This window comes from Dendrobates tinctorius, unplaced genomic scaffold (genome assembly GCF_039654945.1).
Source record: "Dendrobates tinctorius isolate UK_male_01 unplaced genomic scaffold, ASM3965494v1 ptg000312l, whole genome shotgun sequence".
NCBI lineage: Eukaryota > Metazoa > Chordata > Amphibia > Anura > Dendrobatidae > Dendrobates > Dendrobates tinctorius.
In genome coordinates, this window is record NW_027361979.1 from 3248239 (window position 1) to 3267036 (window position 18798).

Genomic DNA, 18798 nt, shown 5'->3' on the forward strand with positions numbered 1-18798 from the left:
GCAGATGGGCTGTCATTGAAAGTACTGGCAGTTCACCACGTCCATGCCTCTAATTTAGCGGCTGTCACTCACAATTCTGACAGCCCAACGTGCCCCTAATTCTATAGAGTGGCTGAGCTGTCACTCACTGCATCCCTAGGTCACCATGAGTGGTGAAATCCTGACATGTATGTGAACATGCAGCCATTGAGTTTAATGGAAATGTCTGATATACAAAAACAAATCTTGCCACAAATGTTATTCCAATCTAGGACTGGAGTTAGATGTTTAATCATGAATTAGATGAGCAGACCTTACCATGCCCCATGCCTCTGTAGTTACATCCACTATATTGGAGCTAGACTAATCTGCTGTGATAACACCAAAAGTCGCAAAAGTTTTACACAACTCTCTGCTTCTCCAAAAGTTTGCTACTTTTTTTTTTTTTTTTTTAGATATTTAACTCTAAAATTCTAGCATAAACACCTCAATGTATCTGGTTCAAAATCCCTACAAAATATATGCTTTATTTTTACTAAATAAAATACGTCAGTGTTGATTTGTTTTATATATTTTTTTGAATAGTATATGTTCTAATTGTATTGTTTTATATTCACATTTTACGTGTAAAATAAAAAATGGTCTGTAATTTAGTTCCAAACTAATGTCAGGGCTGAGACAGTGGAGTAGAGGTGTGTGTTCATATTAAACCCTTCCCCTCTCCTTGATAACAGGTGCTGTACTTCACCTCTCCTCTTTTTACTTTTCTAGTAGACAGGTGTTGGCTGCAGCGAACAAGTCATGACTGCGCCAACTCTATTATGTCAGGGTCACAACACTTGCCTATACTTCTTATGGTGTCTGATGCTACTTTTCAGCTTCATCCCAGTACAAGGGCAGCAGCTCCATGCTTGTAAGGAGGTAAGATGAATTAAGATATAGGATGAAAAAAGGTTTAATTAAATGTAAAAATTGCACTGCACTTTACCAAAAAATACTTGAAATGTTTTTGCATGGAGACCTGTAAAGGGTTAACCTGAGCAGGGTGTAGGTAGATTTGTTAGTCTGCTATTAAGTGATATTGTTGTAGGATTGTGTAAGCTCTTGGATCCCTGACAGCTGTTGGGACTCTCAGGGCCCTGCCTTATGTGCTTAGCGATCTGCATGAGGAGCACAAAGAAGCTCATGGTGGTTGTACGCCAATATTCCAGAACCTAAGAGTGGGACCACGTGCAAAGCTGTGATGTGGAAACCCCATGTTAGAAATGGTGTGAAAATGTTAGTACACCTCTAAAGCAAATCTCTCATGTGCAACATGAAATGTAGTCTTTATAGGAGAGGCGTTTTGATCTTTTCTAGCATTTGTGTCCTCATCATCGATCGTATCTTCCTTCACGCTGCTGTAAGATGTATATTACTGCTGTAAGATGTATATTACTGCTGTAAGATGTATATTCCTTCTAGCCATATTCCTTACGCTATGCATCGCCCCATGTCCTAATGCAGCTTTTACAAGTGATGCGTGTAAAATAAGTTGGTAAGAATTACATTGTAAACCCACGTGCAGCCGTAATATCGTATGTAGCCCGAATTGAAATCAATAGAAATGTAAAATGCCCCACTCCTCTTAATCGACAGAATAGTTAAAAATGTTCAATTTCCTGGAAAATATATCACTAGGCAAAAGAAACTAAGCGGGTTTTATTTTTTCATCGCTTTTAAATACATACACCTTTTTTCTAAGTTTGGTATTGTGGGATCGCACTGACCTGTTCAATCGTAACAAAAGCCCAAAAGCAATGTCAGAATTACATTTTTTTCCACCATTTTATCACCCTCCGGTCTGAAATGAAGAAATAATTGTAAAAAAACAAGCCCTCCAAAATCATGAAATATTTCCTGGCCATGAAGGGGTTAAATACATTTCCAATTGATTTCAATCAGAAATCCACATTGTTTCCCTTGCAGGAAAGTTGCTGTGTTTTTTTTTTTTTTTTTTTCTTCATCACCTCTTAAATTTCACAGTAAATCACCCCAACCCCCCCCCCCCCCAAAAAAAAATAAAAATAATAAAAAAGACTTAACTCTGCTTTACACTTCAGAATAAACTCTATGAACCATCTCTTCGGCTAATGCTAGATGGAGAGGGCATAGCACAGCCAAATCCCCAACTGCAGCCAGCCGGTGTTTCTTCCATGATTAACAGGAGCGAGACAACAGCTATTTCAACCACTGCTATGATCAGATGACTGGCTCTGTGGGTAAAATTGCTTTTCTACAGAACCATGCACTCCACGTAAAAAATGTGCTCCCATGAATTGTGCTGTGATTGACAAATGAATCTGTGCAGTCCGCCATGCTTCATATCTATAGAGGTATTCAGTACATTGGTGTTGATGGTAAATATCTCTGTATGGTGATACCCATGAGAACCCGCATGTGGAGGCCTCGTAACTTGCGTACTAGGGTGCCATATCGCCTCCACACACTGTAGAGCAGGTGACATGCACGTGGCTCTGCATGCTATGTACACTGATCATTCTTCACCCGCAGCGTACCTGAGACAGACATGTAGAGCAGGTGTCATGCACTTGGCTCTGCTTACTGTGCACACTGACCGTTCACCCGCAGCATACATGAGACAGGCATGTGGGTCGCCCCGTCGCTGGCTTCACCCAGGGCTGTGGGGTACTCGGTACCGGGCCTGTGTCAGGGGGATGATGTGTCACAGCAGCGGTGACCCTGGGCCCCAATATCAATGGCGGTAGTGTTTGGTTGTAATGTAAAGTTTGTGACGCCACCCATGGTATTTGGCAAATAAGATGGTAAGCCAACGCTGCTTGCAGATCCACTGGGACTGATGGTGTGATGCAGCTAAGATGGTGTAGCTCCCCACAGGTGGAGCTGTAGTCCCAGGGCAGTGTATAGGTGCGATGGAGGAGTAGGGGCACAGAATGGTGTAGATGTTGATACCCCCAATGTAGCGGTGCTGATGTGGGAATGAATGGAGGACACCAGGGCTTGCAGTTTCCAAGCTTTACTCACAGTTCGTAGTGCACACAGGTGCCTGCTTCGGTACTGTGTCCTCCGGGACAGAGGCCCAGCCAACCTCCAGGCAAGATAGGGGGGTTCTCCCCGCCAGCACCCCTCCAACATATGCCTTTGCTGAACGACTCCTCTATAGCGCCTATTGGTGTGAAGAGCTCCAGCACCGTGGTTCTCTGAAGTTCCTCCTGTCAGATGTTCCTAACAACTCTCTCACTTGTATGACAGACAGCTGTAGCCTGCTTCAGGGACTCTCTTCTCCTGAACCCGGCTCTCTATCCGTTTCGCTGTTGTGTCCCAAGTCTTGGATGGGAGTAGTGCATTTACAGCCAACTACTCCACCGGTGTCTGCTGCAGAACCATTAGTGTCCATACAACCTCGGGGACCGGGCCCCTGCTGTGCGCTGAGAACCTATAGGCAGGGTTCCTATCCGACCCACTTCTCCTCTCTGTTCTACTTCGTTCCGTACTTGTGTGTGTGTCTCGCTCTCTCTTATGGAAATACAGTTTTTCTTTCTCTCTCTTTCTTTTTCCAGGGACCCTCACTCCTGTCTGAGTGGCTTCTGTCCCGACTGACCTTCTGTCAGCCTCTCCTCACTCTCTCTCACGGCACCCTAAGGGACCGACCCTTCCCAGGGACTGACCTGTAATTCTATCTTTCCCATTCTTTTTATACTAACTCCACCCACCTCCCAGCACATCTCGTGTTACGAAGCAGGGTTCCACGAAGGGTTCTCTGCTACCCCCAGCCTGAAGCTGCTAGGTGTCCCTGCTGAACTATCCTGTGTGTGGGATGCAGGTGTTGGAGTGTGGCAGGGAGTTCCCACCTTACCTGGAAGTGGGGCACTACACCTTAGTAAAAAGGTGCAGTACCTCTGTGGTGACTGAGCCTCAGGGGCGCCACACAGGTAGAGCAGGTGACATGCACTTGGCTCTGCTTACTTTGTACACTGATCGTTCTTCACCTGCAGCATACAGTGGGGCAAAAAAGTATTTAGTCAGTCAGCAATAGTGCAAGTTCCACCACTTAAAAAGATGAGAGGCGTCTGTAATTTACATCATAGGTAGACCTCAACTATGGGAGACAAACTGAGAAAAAAAAATCCAGAAAATCACAATGTCTGTTTTTTTTTTTTCATTTTATTTGCATATTATGGTGGAAAATAAGTATTTGGTCAGAAACAAGCAATCAAGATTTCTGGCTCTCACAGACCTGTAACTTCTTCTTTAAGAGTCTCCTCTTTCCTCCACTCATTACCTGTAGTAATGGCACCTGTTTAAACTTGTTATCAGTATAAAGACACCTGTGCACACCCTCAAACAGTCTGACTCCAAACTCCACTATGGTGAAGACCAAAGAGCTGTCAAAGGACACCAGAAACAAAATTGTAGCCCTGCACCAGGCTGGGAAGACTGAATCTGCAATAGCCAACCAACTTGGAGTGAAGAAATCAACTGTGGGAGCAATAATTAGAAAATGGAAGACATACAAGACCACTGATAATCTCCCTCGATCTGGTGCTCCACGCAAAATCCCACCCCGTGGGGTCAGAATGATCACAAGAACGGTGAGCAAAAATCCCAGAACCACGCGGGGGGACCTAGTGAATGAACTGCAGAGAGCTGGGACCAATGTAACAAGGCCTACCATAAGTAACACACTACGCCACCATGGACTCAGATCCTGCAGTGCCAGACGTGTCCCACTGCTTAAGCCTGTACATGTCCGGGCCCATCTGAAGTTTGCTAGAGAGCATTTGGATGATCCAGAGGAGTTTTGGGAGAATGTCCTATGGTCTGATGAAACCAAACTGGAACTGTTTGGTAGAAACACAACTTGTCGTGTTTGGAGGAAAAAGAATACTGAGTTGCATCCATCAAACACCATACCTACTGTAAAGCATGGTGGTGGAAACATCATGCTTTGGGGCTGTTTCACTGCAAAGGGGCCAGGACGACTGATCCGGGTACATGAAAGAATGAATGGGGCCATGTATCGTGAGATTTTGAGTGCAAACCTCCTTCCATCAGCAAGGGCATTGAATATGAAACGTGGCTGGGTCTTTCAACATGACAATGATCCAAAGCACACTGCCAGGGCAACGAAGGAGTGGCTTCGTAAGAAGCATTTCAAGGTCCTGGAGTGGCCTAGCCAGTCTCCAGATCTCAACCCTATAGAAAACCTTTGGAGGGAGTTGAAAGTCCGTGTTGCCAAGCGAAAAGCCAAAAACATCACGGCTCTAGAGGAGATCTGCATGGAGGAATGGGCCAACATACCAACAACAGTGTGTGGCAACCTTGTGAAGACTTACAGAAAACGTTTGACCTCTGTCATTGCCAACAAAGGATATATCACAAAGTATTGAGATGAAATTTTGTTTCTGACCAAATACTTATTTTCCACCATAATATGCAAATAAAATGAAAAAAAAACAATGTGATTTTCTGGATTTTTTTTTTTCTCAGTTTGTCTCCCATAGTTGAGGTCTACCTATGATGTAAATTACAGACGCCTCTCATCTTTTTAAGTGGTGGAACTTGCACTATTGCTGACTGACTAAATACTTTTTTGCCCCACTGTACATGAGATAAACATACTAAAGAAAACAAAGGGCAGCCATAGGATCCCATAAAATAAATATTTTTTAAGATACGTTTTCCCTGCCTCTGCCATTGTACTTTGTGTACTTTTAACATTGTATCTAATAAAATATTTATTTTATGGGATCCTATGGTTGCCCTTTGTTTTCTTTAGCATGCTTTTTGCAGTTGGTCCCGCTTATGTCCATATACTAGACACATATGTGTGCTTTATGGCAATTGCCTTGTATTGTACTTATAGTGAAATTTCCCACCTATATGTGCTATGTTTACCACAATTTGCTCTTATGAGACAAACATGTAGAGCAGGTGACATGCACGTGGCTCTGCTTGCTGTGTACACTGATCATTCTTCACCCGCAACATACATGAGACAGACATGTAGAGCAGGTGACATGCACTTGGCTCTGCTTACTGTGTACTGTACACTGACCGTTCACCTGCAGCATACATGAGACAGACATGTAGAGCAGGTGACATGCACTTGGCTCTGCTTACTTTGTACACTGATCGTTCTTCACCTGCAGCATACATGAGACAGACATGTAGAGCAGGTGACATGCACTTGGCTCTGCTTACTTTGTACACTGATCATTCTTCACCCGCAACATACATGAGACAGACATGTAGAGCAGGTGACATGCACTTGGCTCTGCTTACTGTGTACTGTACACTGACCGTTCACCTGCAGCATACATGAGACAGACATGTAGAGCAGGTGACATGCACGTGGCTCTGCATCCTGTGTACACTGATCATTCTTCACCCGCAACATACATGAGACAGACATGTTTGGCTTCTGTAAACAGTCTGGAAAAGGATGTATAGAAAAAACACATTCAAATTTAGAAAAAAAATTGTAAAGTTTGGTAAGAAGATGAATAAATAATGCTACAAATTATCCAAAACGCTGTGCGTAAATGGAAAGTGACTTTGAGAAAAACACCTAAAATGCTCGATACAGGTTCTTTAAGCCAAATTAATCACTTCATCAATCAATACTGGCCTGTTTGTTGCATAAAAACTAGTTATTTGAAGTAAGAGAATGGTTTTTGCAAAGCAATTTCTCACCAGCTTTAAACCCCTGCAACACAGGTAAACTATTTCAGACTGAGGTGCCAAGGGCCAACCAGTAGTAATGAAAGTGGGTGACCACTGTTCAGTTCCATAAAAATTTTAATTCACAAATATACCTGTTTCTGTATATTAAACTGGGTAGTGTAATTGAATGGTTGACAGGTTTCACTATGTAAAGACAAGGGAAACAAGTGTTGTGTGCCAACCACTGCTCATATAGGAGGAGTTTGGGCCAACTCCTGCACAGAAGCCCATTGAGGGATTCACCTGTTACCCTGTGGGCCAGTGCGAGGGCTTGTTGGTGCATACATGCACTACAGGTAATGTGTATGCCGGTTTAACCCCTTAGTGACCGAGATAATTTTGACCTCAATTACCAAGCCAAATTTTTGAATTCTGACCAGTGTCATTTTATGTGGTTATAGCTCTGGAACGCTTCAATGAATCTCACTGATTCTCAGATTATTTTCCCATGACATATTATGCTTCATGACCGTGGTAAAATTTATTCGATATGATTTGCGTTTATTTGTGAAAATATCGGAAATTTGGCAAAAAAAGGAGAAAATGTTGCCATTTTCAAACTTTGAATTCTTAGGCTAGTTTCACACTAGCGTTTCTGCCATCTGCGCACGGCCGCCGATAAGCCCCGCCCCCTGCCGCGCCCCCTCCTGACACCACCGCCTATTATCGCACATGGCCGCATGCGATCTGCGCACCCAATCTTTAATATACGGTGCGCAGACCGTGCGCTAGTAGGATTTCTGAGTGCGCTGCGCACTTTTGTAGGTGCACCGGTGTGCGCCGAACGCAGCATCTTGCATTTTGGCGCGCTCGGCGCACCTTCAAAAGTGTGCAGCGCACTCAAAAATCCTACTAGTGCACAGTCTGCGCACCCTATATTAAAGAGAGGGTGCGCAGATCGCATGCGGCCATGTGCGATAATAGGCGGTGATGTCAGGAGGGGGTGCGGTAGGGGGTGGGGCTTATCGGCAGCCGTGCGCAGACGGCAGAAACGCTAGTGTGAAACTAGCCTAATACCTTTAAATCAGAGAGGTATGTCACACGAAATAGTTAATAACATTTCCCACATGTCTACTTTACATCAGCACAATTTTTGAAACATACTTTTTTTTTTTTTTTTGCTAGGACGTTATAAGAGTTAAAACTTGACCAGCGATTTCTCATTTTTGCAACTAAATTTACAAACCCATTTTTTTAGGGACCACCTCACATTTAAAGTGACTTTAAATGTGAGCACCCCCCCAAGGTACTCAAAACCACATTCCGGTGCTAAAGTTATGCGGGAAAAAAAAAAACCCTTAAACTTTCTTTCACAAAAATTTTATTTTTGTTGAGCAATTTCCCCTGACGATGCCAATACCCTTTATGTGGGGGAAATCCACTATTTGGGCAAAGGACAGGGTTCAGAAGGGAAGGAGCACTGCTTGACTTTTAGAACCCAAAAATGGCTGGAATAGAGAGCGGATGCCATGTTGCGTTTGGAGAGCCCTTAATTTGCCTAAACAGTGGAAACCCGCCACAAGTGACCGTTTTGGAAATTAAACCCCTTAGGGAACTTATCAAGATGTGTCATGAGCACCTTGAACCCCCAGTTGCTTCACAGAAGTTTATAGCAAAGAGCTGTGAAAATAACAAAAAAAAATCACATTTTACCCACAAAAATGTACTTTTCGCCCCAAAGTTTTTATTTTCACAAGGGTAACAGGATATAATGGACCAAAAAATTTGTTGTACAATTTCTCTTGAGTATGACAATACCCCATATGTGGAGAAAAACCACTGTTTGGGCACACGTCGGGGCTCGGAAGGGAAGGAGTGATGTTTTGGAAAGCAGATTTTGATGAAATGGTCTGCGGGCGTCATGTTGCATTTGATATGCCTAAACTGTGAAAAAACCCACAATGGACCCCATTTTGGATACTAAACCTCTCAAAGATTTTATCCAGGTGTGCAGTGATCATTTTGAGCCCACAGGTGCTACACAGAATTTGATAATGTTAGGTAGTCCTATTGAAAATTTTCATTTTTTTTTCTTCACGAAAATGTTGTTTTGGCCCCAAACTTGTAATTTTCACAATGCATAATAGGAGAAAACAGACAACATAAGTTCTTGTGCAATTTGTCCCGAACGCGACTATACCTCATATGTGGCCAAAACCTCTGCTTGGGCACATGGTAGGGCTTGGAAATGAAATAGCGCTACATCGCATTTGAAGAGCCGCTGACATGTGAAAACAGCAGAAACTCCACACAAGTGACCCCATTTTGGAAATCGGACCCCTCAAGGAATTCATCTAGGGGTTTAGTGAGTATTTTGAACCCATAGGTGCATCACAGAATTTTATGAGATGCGGAAATATGAGATATTAGTGATAAAACTGTAATTTTTATGTTTGCTGCAAATTTGTCAGGTACACAAAGGTTAATAGGTGAAACTAGACCTCACAATTTCTTGAGCAATTTCTGCCAAGCGCAGTGCTGCCCCACATGTGGTCAGAAATGACTGTTCGGCCACACGTCATGGTTGAGAAGGAAGGAGTGCTGTTTGGCTTTTGGAGCACATATTTTGCTAGAATAGTTTGCGAGTGACCTTTGCGGAATCCCGAAGGTCGCAGAACAGCAGAAACCCCTTCCCCCTCCAAAGTGACCCCATTGTAGAAACTGCACCTTTCAATGAATTCATCTACGGCTGCAATCACCATTTTGTAACATTCACACCAGGCTTCTTTATTCTGGAGAGTTGCAAATCTGCCAGTCTAGTGTGCCCCCATACAGTGTAACGCTGCATTGTGCTCAGCTTGTGCATCTGACGATACGCACCTGTAAATTAAGTGCCTTCTCTCCATTACAATAATGCCAAACATATGGCCTCATGCTGTGGCTTAGGCACAGTGGTGCTCAGGAGGGGGCATAGGATTTGTGAGCGCAGAATTCACTGGATTTTATTTGAGGGGGCGAGAGCTGTGTCGTTTAACCAAGTCTTTGTTCTACACCCCCCAATATTTCCAGTGACAGACCTGAGTGGACACTGGTTTTGTGCGGGATAAATTAGGATTTTTATTGGTAACATTTTGGGGTGCACAATATTGTTCTATCGCTTCCAGAATAAGGTGATCACATTCTTGTGTTTCACTTTGAGCCCCTACGTGGAGGTTTCCGTGTAAATCCCACAAAACTGAGATTCAAATGAAACCCCCAAGAGAACCACCCACCATGAGGCATCTGCTGCGGTGGTCTCCATCTTTTTAGTCGTGCACAGATCTGTGGTCGCCCACTCTTGTGTGCTAAAAAGACGCCTAAAATGATGGGATATCGCTAGAACACAGTCCTGACCAAAGTGACTCTATCTGCCTTATAAGTGAGTGGTTCTGTTGGGATTTTGTCTGAATCGAAGTTTTGGGAAATTTGCACGGAAACCCTGACAAGCGATCAGTGGAGAGTGCAGGATAAATGTGAGCCCAGCCTTATTCCGATTTTTGGGAGGTAGAATGAACAAATAGACAGGAGTACAAGAATAGTTCTTATTTTTATTTTTGCGCTGTTCACAGTGCGGTATAAGTGCTGTAACTTTGTTGTGGTGAACAGAGCTGTATAAGGGCTTATATTTTGCGGGATGATTTTTTTGGTACCAGTTTGTAGTACATAATAATTTTTGATTGCTTTTTATTAAAATTTTTCAGACAGAGACTGAACAAAACCCAGCAATTCGGTTATTATTTTTACTTTATTTTTTTGTGCTGCTTTAAAAGTGATAAGAACGACTTTGTTGGGTTGGTATGATTACAGCGATACCGGATTTTTTTTTTTAATTTGCTATTTTTATATGCTAAAAACAATCGACCTATTCTGAAAGCTGTAACTTTATTTTCCAGTTCACCACCTGACAGTACCATGGAGGATGTCCTTCTTATCCTCATTGGGACAGGAAACGAGAGGTTAAAAGGACCTCCTCTTACCACCCTTCAATGTTTTTTCCTGTCCCACTGAGGATAGGAATGACGAGAGCTCCTATCTGACTGTGGCACCCTATGTCTTTATCGCCACAAAAGGGTTAAATATGTACTGTTTTGCGAGCAATGGGAGTTAAGCTTTCTTGCTAGAGACCACAACACACACACACACAATTCACCTCACTTGTCTGAAGCTTAGAGCTTTGCAGACACACCCTAACTGGGAGGGGGAAGAGAAGAGTGGTTGTTGTTTCAGTGAAGAAGAACGAGGAAGGACGCTCTTGGAAGCCATGTTAAGACATGTGCTTGATCCAGGAGTACAGCTAAAGAAGCAGCAGGGAACCAGCCCCTAGACCATCCATGCTTTCAGAGCTGGGTGGTAAGCTGAGAGACTGCGTGGGATTATACAACCAGCAGAAAAGTGTTTTCCCTCAGAAATACTGCAATAACCTAGGATCAGTGAAGGATAGTGCAAGTGGCAACTTGAGCTGCTTCACAAAGGATTCAAGCTGCAAGTTGCTGAAGGCAAAATACACAGTGAGTAAAGGCAATACTGGGAAGTTCTAAACCCCGGGAAGCCTTGGTCCCAGAAGGGATTAGAATAGCAGGAAGCTTACACTGAGTCACAGCAGTGAGGGAAGGATAACTCCCATTCTCCACAGCAGACTGCAACCTGGTGAGAGTTGTAATATCTCCTCTGAACTGCACCTGAACTACAGTAAATGATAAAGTGACTTTTCTTGTCTCCTGCCTTATTACTCCACGCCTTCTACTTGCATCACAATCTCTGGGGGTCAGCCCTGGTTGGAGAGGGTTTAACATCTGCACTGCCATCACTATCTACTCCCCCAGGGATCATCTGTAGTAACGGCTATACTACAGTCGAACACTCCAACTGGCGTCAGGAATCACTACATAAACTTTATCCCCATTCAACTCTACCCCATTTACATGACCATCTGGGGCCATGGACTGGGTCACTGCCACTGTGATGCTTCCCATTCAAGTTAACTGGCTCGGTACCGAATATCACACGGCCCCTGGGGCGTGTCATGACCGTACCGGGCAGATCGGCTAGGATCGGGGGGCCCAGCCTTTCCCTTCCTGCCACAAAGCTATCTGCGGCTGACACCCTTCCGAAGGGTCCCTCAGCCTACCTCAGTGTAGAGCTGCTCCTGAGGGTTGGCCCACTTCCCCCTGGCTGGGGGCTCTTGGCCCAGTACGCTCTGCCTCCAGGCATTCTGCGGCCCCCGGGGCGCACTTCCGACTGCTTCCTCCCCGCAGCGGGTCGTGGCAGGCTTACGCTCCAGCGGGGGGGACAGGCATGCACACTTCCAGCTGCGTCCTTCCTGTACTTCCGGGTCGCGACCGGTGTCAGACTGCACTGTGGTGCGTCACCTCTGCAGGCCGGGCAGAGGACTTCCGGATCATGGTCTGCGGTGCGCTCCAGCTGGGGAAGATGTCGTGGTCAGCTCTACAGGATGGGTATTGCATAAATAGGGTCATTTGCGTAGTGCAGGCTGCCCTACTGTTAAACAGGGACTGTGTCCATTAAGTTAGTATGGAGGATCCCACTAAGGTAGAGGTTGGCTCAGAACAAAGCCAGGGGCACGTGAGTAAGCTTCCAAGCATTACCACTTTTAACCCCTTCCCTACACATGGCCTGTACTCTGTGTATTCTAGGGGGAGAAACATACTTTGACAGATGCTAAGAAGGATAGTAAAAAGTCAGGGGAAAATAAGAAATGCCTCATCTGTACTGCTAAGCTGTCCGAGACCTGGCAGAAGCACCTCTGCGAGGCTTGTACTATGAAGATCGTCGGAGAGGAACAAGTCTCCTTAATGGTCAACTTGAGATCCATCATAAGGCAGGAGGTCCAAGCTTCCATTTCGGGCCTAGGGTACCCCCCAGACCACGCAGTCAGAATCTCAGGGTTCTTGGAAAAGACCGAGGGAGTCTGAAATATCCTCTGAGGATGAATTATCAGAGGGATCTGACCTGGAGGAGGGGGAAGCCCTTATCGATCCACCAGAAGGGGGGAAGCGGTACCTCTTTTCATCTGAGGACACAGATGAACTTCTCCGTGTAGTGCGTGATGCTATACAGGTGGAGGAAACCCCGAAGGCCCACTCTGTTCAGGATGAGATGTTTGGCAGTCTACATTCTCAGATGAGTAGAGTGTTCCTGGTGAATGCCCACATCCGCTCCATGATCCTGGAGGAATGGGAAGACGCCGAAAACAAGACTGGTGATCCCGAGAGACTTCAGACTACGTCTACCATTTGATTCCAAAGATGTCAAGACCTGGGAGGAGGTTCCCAAGATAGATGTGCCCGTGGCCAAGGTGGCGAAAAGAACTGCTATCCCATTTGAGGTCTCCTCCAGCCTAAAGGAGCCTATGGATCGGAAGGCAAATAGACTTCTGAAGAGAACCTGGGAGACTTAAGCAGCCATAATACGAGCCAACATTGCCGTGACATTGGTGGCTCGCTCTATGCACCTATGGGTGGACGACTTGGAGGAGCATCTAAGAGCCAAGATGCCCAGAGACACTATTCTTAAATCCCTACCCCTCCTGAAGCTAGCAACCGGCTTCATGGCTGACGCTTCTGCTGAGTCAGTACGATTCGCAGCCAGGAACGGGTCATTGTCCAACGCAACTAGGAGGGCTATTTGGCTAAAGACCTGGTCGGGGAACACCCAATCTAAAAATAAACTTTGCTCCATCCCCTTCTCAGGGAGTAAGGTGTTTGGGCCTGTTCTAGATGACATTCTGGAAAAGGCCTCAGATAAAAAGAAAGGGTTCCCGGAAGAAAGGCCAAAGAAATACCAGCCCTTTCGTAGATCCCGGCCTAGTCAGAAATCAGACTACAAGGGAAAGGGGAAGATAGGTACATAGAGTTACCCCAAAGGAGGGAAGGGTAGAGACTCCATCTTTTCAGGCTCAGGTTCACGTAGAAAATTACGCCGTCAGAATAGGGGGTTGGCTAAGGGGGTTTCTAGGAGCCTGGGAGGAAGTTTCTCAAAATCCATGGGTATTACAGACCGTCTCCCAAGGGTAAAAAATAGAGTTCGCTCTGCCACTCCCAGAGAGATTCGTGATAACCAATTCTTGCCTTCCCTCAACCTCCCCGATGTGGTTGGACAATCAGGACCTATTAAGAATTGGGGCTATAATCCCAGTTTCCATTCAGGAGAGAGGCAGAGGTCATTACTCAAGCCTCTTCTTGATAAAGAAATGTTCGGGAGATACCAGAACAATAATAAACCTCAAACCCTTAAACAAATACATTGGATACAAGAGATTCAAGATGGAGCCCATAAGGTCCACAATACCTCTGATAGACAAGGACATAGTGAGGTGCACTTTAGATTTGAAAAGTGCATACTATCACGTCCCAATTCACGAATCCTACCAGAGATATCTGAGGTTTGCCCTGAGGGTTCAGGGGAGGGTCCGTCACTTCCAGTTTTGATGCCTCCCTTTCGGCTTGGCTTCAGCCCCCAGAGTGTTTACCAAACTAATGATAGAGGTGGTCGCCTATCTGAGGAATTGCGACATCAGTTATACCCTACTTAGACGACTTGCTGGTAGGGTAGGGGCCAATTCCAAAGAACAGCTCAGGGCCGATTGTCACATGTCAATCTCCACGCAGCAGAATCTGGAAAGGATCATAAACTGGGAAAAATCAAACTTGGTTCCAAAACAACAGGATGTGCCAAAAGGAGAGGACATTTTCATTTCAAGAATTTCACTCATTCCCTCTGATTTGCCTTTTGATTTGAAAAGCTTCCAGTTTCTACTTCGACTGGCATTTGCAATGTCCATTAACAAGGCTCAGGGACAGTCCTTGAAAGTAGTAGGGATCGATTTGCAATCTCCATGCTTTTCTCACGTCAACTTTACGTGGCCAGTTCAAGAGTTGGAAATGCCAAAAATCTGTTCATCTTTGCACCGAAAGGAGAAACCAAAAATGTTGTTTATCTAAAGGCTCTTGAATGAGTTGAAAATTACTTAATCTCCATGCTGTAGAAACTGTTAGCTCTGCACTGACAGAGAAAGTTGCTGATCATGCACTGCACATGATCAGCAACTTTGCCAACTCTAGTGACCCGGTCACCATGGCAATGATCGGGACCCCGCGTCACATTGCGAGGTCTCCGATCCAAAGGCAGAGGGGCTGTCAGCCCTCTACCGGCTTCCATCACAGCATTTTGGAGGTTAAAGTGCCGGGAGCGGTTTGTGACCACTCCTGACACTTAGTGCCGGGTGTCAGCTGTCAGAATCGGTGCATGGGTGATCGCGAGGACGTAATAATCTGTCCCTGGTCAAATAGGCCCAGGGCACATGAATGGATTATTTAAGAAAGATGTCAAAAAGGGGTTAAACTACACACAATGTAATAATTGTCGCTCACATATTTGCAGCTATCCATTATGTGTGTGTGTGTGTGTATATATGTATGTATATATAGTGCCTTGCGAAAGTATTCAGCCCCCTGGAACTTTTCAACCTTTTCCCACATATCATGCTTCAAACATAAAGATACCAAATGTAAATTTTTGGTGAAGAATCAACAAGTGGGACACAATTATGAAGTTTAACAAAATTTATTGGTTATTTTAAATTTTGGGGGAAATTTAAAAACTGAAAAGTGGGACGTGCAATATTATTCGGCCCCTTTACTTTCAGTGCAGCAAACTCACTCCAGAAGTTCATTGTGGATCTCTGAATGATCCAATGTTGTCCTAAATGACTAATGATGATAAATGTAATCCAACTGTGTGATCAAGTCTCTATATAAATGCATCTGTTCTGTGATAGTCTCTGGGTTCTGTTTGATGCACAGAGAGCATCATGAAGACCAAGGAACACAACAGGCAGGTCCGTGATACTGTTGTGGAGAAGTTTAAAGCCAGATTTGGATACAAAATGATTTCCAAAGCTTTAAACATTCCAAAGAACACTGTGCAAGCGATCATATTGAAATGGAAGGAGTATCATACCACTGCAAATCTACCAAGACCCAGCCGTCTCTCTAAACTTTCATCTCAAACAGGGAGAAGACTAATCAGAGATGCAGCCAAGAGGCCCATGATCACTCTGGATGAACTGCAGAGATCAACAGCTGAGGTGGGACAGTCTGTCCATAGGACAAAAATCAGTTGTACACTGCACAAATCTGGCCTTTATGGAAGAGTAGCAAGAAGAAAGCCATTTCTCAAAGATATCCATAAAAAGTGTTGTTTAAAGTTTGCAACAAGCCACCTGGGAGACACACCAAACATGTAGAAGAAGGTGCTCTGGCCAGATGAAACCAAAATTGAACTTTTTGCCAACAATGCCAAACGATATGTTTGGCGTAAAGGCAACACAGCTCATCACCCTGAACACACCATCCCCACTGACAAACATGGTGGTGGCAGCATCATGGTTTGGGCCTGCTTTTCTTCAGCTGGGACAGGGAAGATGGTTAAAATTGATGGGAAGATGGATGGAGCCAAATACAGGACCATTCTTGAAGAAAACCTGTAGGAGTCTGCAAAAGACCTGAGACTGGGACGGAGACTTGTCTTCCAACAAGACACTGATCCTAAACATAAAGCAAAATCTACAATGGAATGGTTCACAAATGTATCCAGGTGTTAGAATGGCCAAGTCAAAGTCCAGACCTGAATCCAATCGAGAAATTGTGGAAAGAGCTAAAAACTGCTGTTCACAAATGATCTCCATCAACCCTCACTGAGCTCGAGCTGTTTGCCAAGGAAGAATGGGCTAGAATTTCAGTCTCTCGATGTACAAAACTGATAGAGACATACCCCAAGCGACTTGCAGCTGTATTCGCAGTAAAAGGTGGCGCAACAAAGTATTTAGTTCACTTTTCAGTTTTTGAATTTCCATAAAAATTTAAAATAACCAATTAATTTCGTTCAACTTCACAATTGTGTTCCACTTGTTGTTGATTCTTCACCAAAAATTTACATTTGGTATCTTTATGTTTTGAAGCATGATGTGTGTATGTGTGTGTGTGTGTGTGTGTGTGTGTGTGTGTGTGTGTGTATATATTATTCTTTCTCTCTCTACTCTGATGGGTAACACTGTGAATTTAAGGTGCTTGGCTGATAACATGTCTGGTTTCTTATTAAATGGCATCAGATGGCATAGACATGGTCTGAGTGCCGTGCAATTTAATATTTTTTTCTTACACCCATTGACTTGTATTGGCGATCTTGATCTGAAATTCGCATCCACTTTCAGCATGCTATTATTATTTTTTTTTTTTAAATCAGATTGCTTATCGGTGGTGAAAAACTGTTCCATGGGAATTGTCTGAGACTTCCTCTACATTTTGTCAGTAACTGGCATTAGTTATCAAGCTCATCAGGAACTGTGTACTCTTCACATTTGCATCCTCCTCCATCATGTGGCACCATCTGTTCATGTAGACTTTATAAGGTCCTTTCTAAGAAAACACCTCAATTGTTTGTCTTTTTCTGAGTCATCAAGGTCATTAGTAATCCTGTAATCTAAACCAGGATATACAGGTACAGAATATGATAAATTGTAGATTTTGTGAAACTGCAGTATGTACTTTTGTCATGGCTTGAGGCTATGTGCACACGGTGCGGATCCTCCCACGGATTTTTCCGCGCAGATTTTTAAGAAATCCGCAGGTCAAATGACCTGCATTTGTTTTGTTTTGCGGTTTTACTGCGGTTTTTGTGCGGTTTTCCACCTGCGGATTTGTAGAATGGAGCAGGTGGAAAACTGCAGCTGAACCGCACAAAAGAAGTCACATGCTGCTTCTTTTTTTTTACCGCACAAAAACCGCGCAGAAAAATCCGCACATTGGCTATTATGATACTGTACATCACCTGCAGTTCTGCTGCAGGTCCGCAGCGGTGGATCCGCAGTAGAAACCGCACCGTGTGCACAGAGGCTAAACAAAAATGTTTGTGCTTTGTAAAAAATTTTTTTTTCTGTGTATTAACACAAGCATTTTTTTCTATAAAGAAGCCTTTGCAAAAACTAAATAAATGCTCTGCCTAGAACATACAGAATTGAGAGGGATGACACCACCGAATATAGAAGCGCAGGGTTTTATTGCCTTGAAACAATGCAGTGTTTTTTTTTTTCTAATAAAACGCTGAATGTGATATCATACCACCCTTAGGGTGTATACTCGCTTGCGAGAGACTCGCACGATTCTCATGCGAGTGTCTCGCCTGGCCCTGGGACCGGAGCGTGCGGCTGCGTAGAAATACATGTAGCCACACGCTCCGGTCCGGGTGCCGGCGGCAGTGCCAGGTTTTCATGCAAGATACCCGCATGAGAATCGTGCGAGTCTCTCGCAAGTGAGTATGAGCCCTTAAGCAAATAGTGGATGTTATGTAGTTTAGCGCAAATGGTGTATGTTGGAACCAGTAAAAGTTGCAAGTTAATGGTTGAAGAAATGTGTTCAAACAGCTATATACTTTTAAAATGGGTTTAGTGTGATTAGAAGATTAAATTTAGTATAGTTTAATGATTGCTGAGATGAGACTTGACTACTGTCACACATTCAGTGTTTGTTCCACTCTTGGTTTTGGCTTACAAATACTGAGGAGATAAAATACTGAACTATCAGAGGAAAAGTATAATAGAAACTCGTCTCCACTTCTGCGTTTATCACCCACTCTTGGTTTTGGCTTACAAATACTGAGGTAACATGCTGACCAAGTACTGAACGTGTTAATGTAGTCTTGTGTTGAGAATGGTATCTGATCGGCAGGCATGAATTTATAGGGCAGAAGAAGTTGAATACATTTATACACGGTACATATTGGATGAAAATCTTCAAGAAAACATTTTGAATCTTTGGAATCCCTTTCTTCTGTATCTATTTGAGTCCATTGGGCAGTCCTATTCAGTAATTGATGGTCTTCCCTAAATAGCTGTCAATCACGGAATAGGACCACCCCCTGGACTTGTATGCATACATCTGGAGTTTCAATATATAAATTATACGTTACACTTTAATCTGTTCCCACAAATCAATCTACCCAGCTTCTCTATACCATTCTGTAGACAGATTGGGCTTTACAACTAGAGATGAGCGAATATGTTCAGAAACTATTATT

At 44.0% G+C, this 18798-nt stretch overlaps 1 protein-coding gene across 2 annotated transcripts in view; it reads left to right on the forward strand.

Moving 5' to 3' along the window:
* The first annotated feature begins 720 nt into the window (after positions 1-720).
* ELAPOR1 (endosome-lysosome associated apoptosis and autophagy regulator 1) overlaps positions 721-18798 on the forward strand; it is a 402340-nt gene continuing 384262 nt past the window's right edge. The window contains exon 1 of one of the 2 annotated variants that reach the window (XM_073561048.1): positions 721-900. In XM_073561048.1, the coding sequence (XP_073417149.1) occupies positions 781-900 (120 nt within the window). In that variant the 5' untranslated portion in view covers positions 721-780. The remainder of the gene's footprint in view (positions 901-18798) is intronic. The other variant, XM_073561047.1, reaches the window with a different exon arrangement.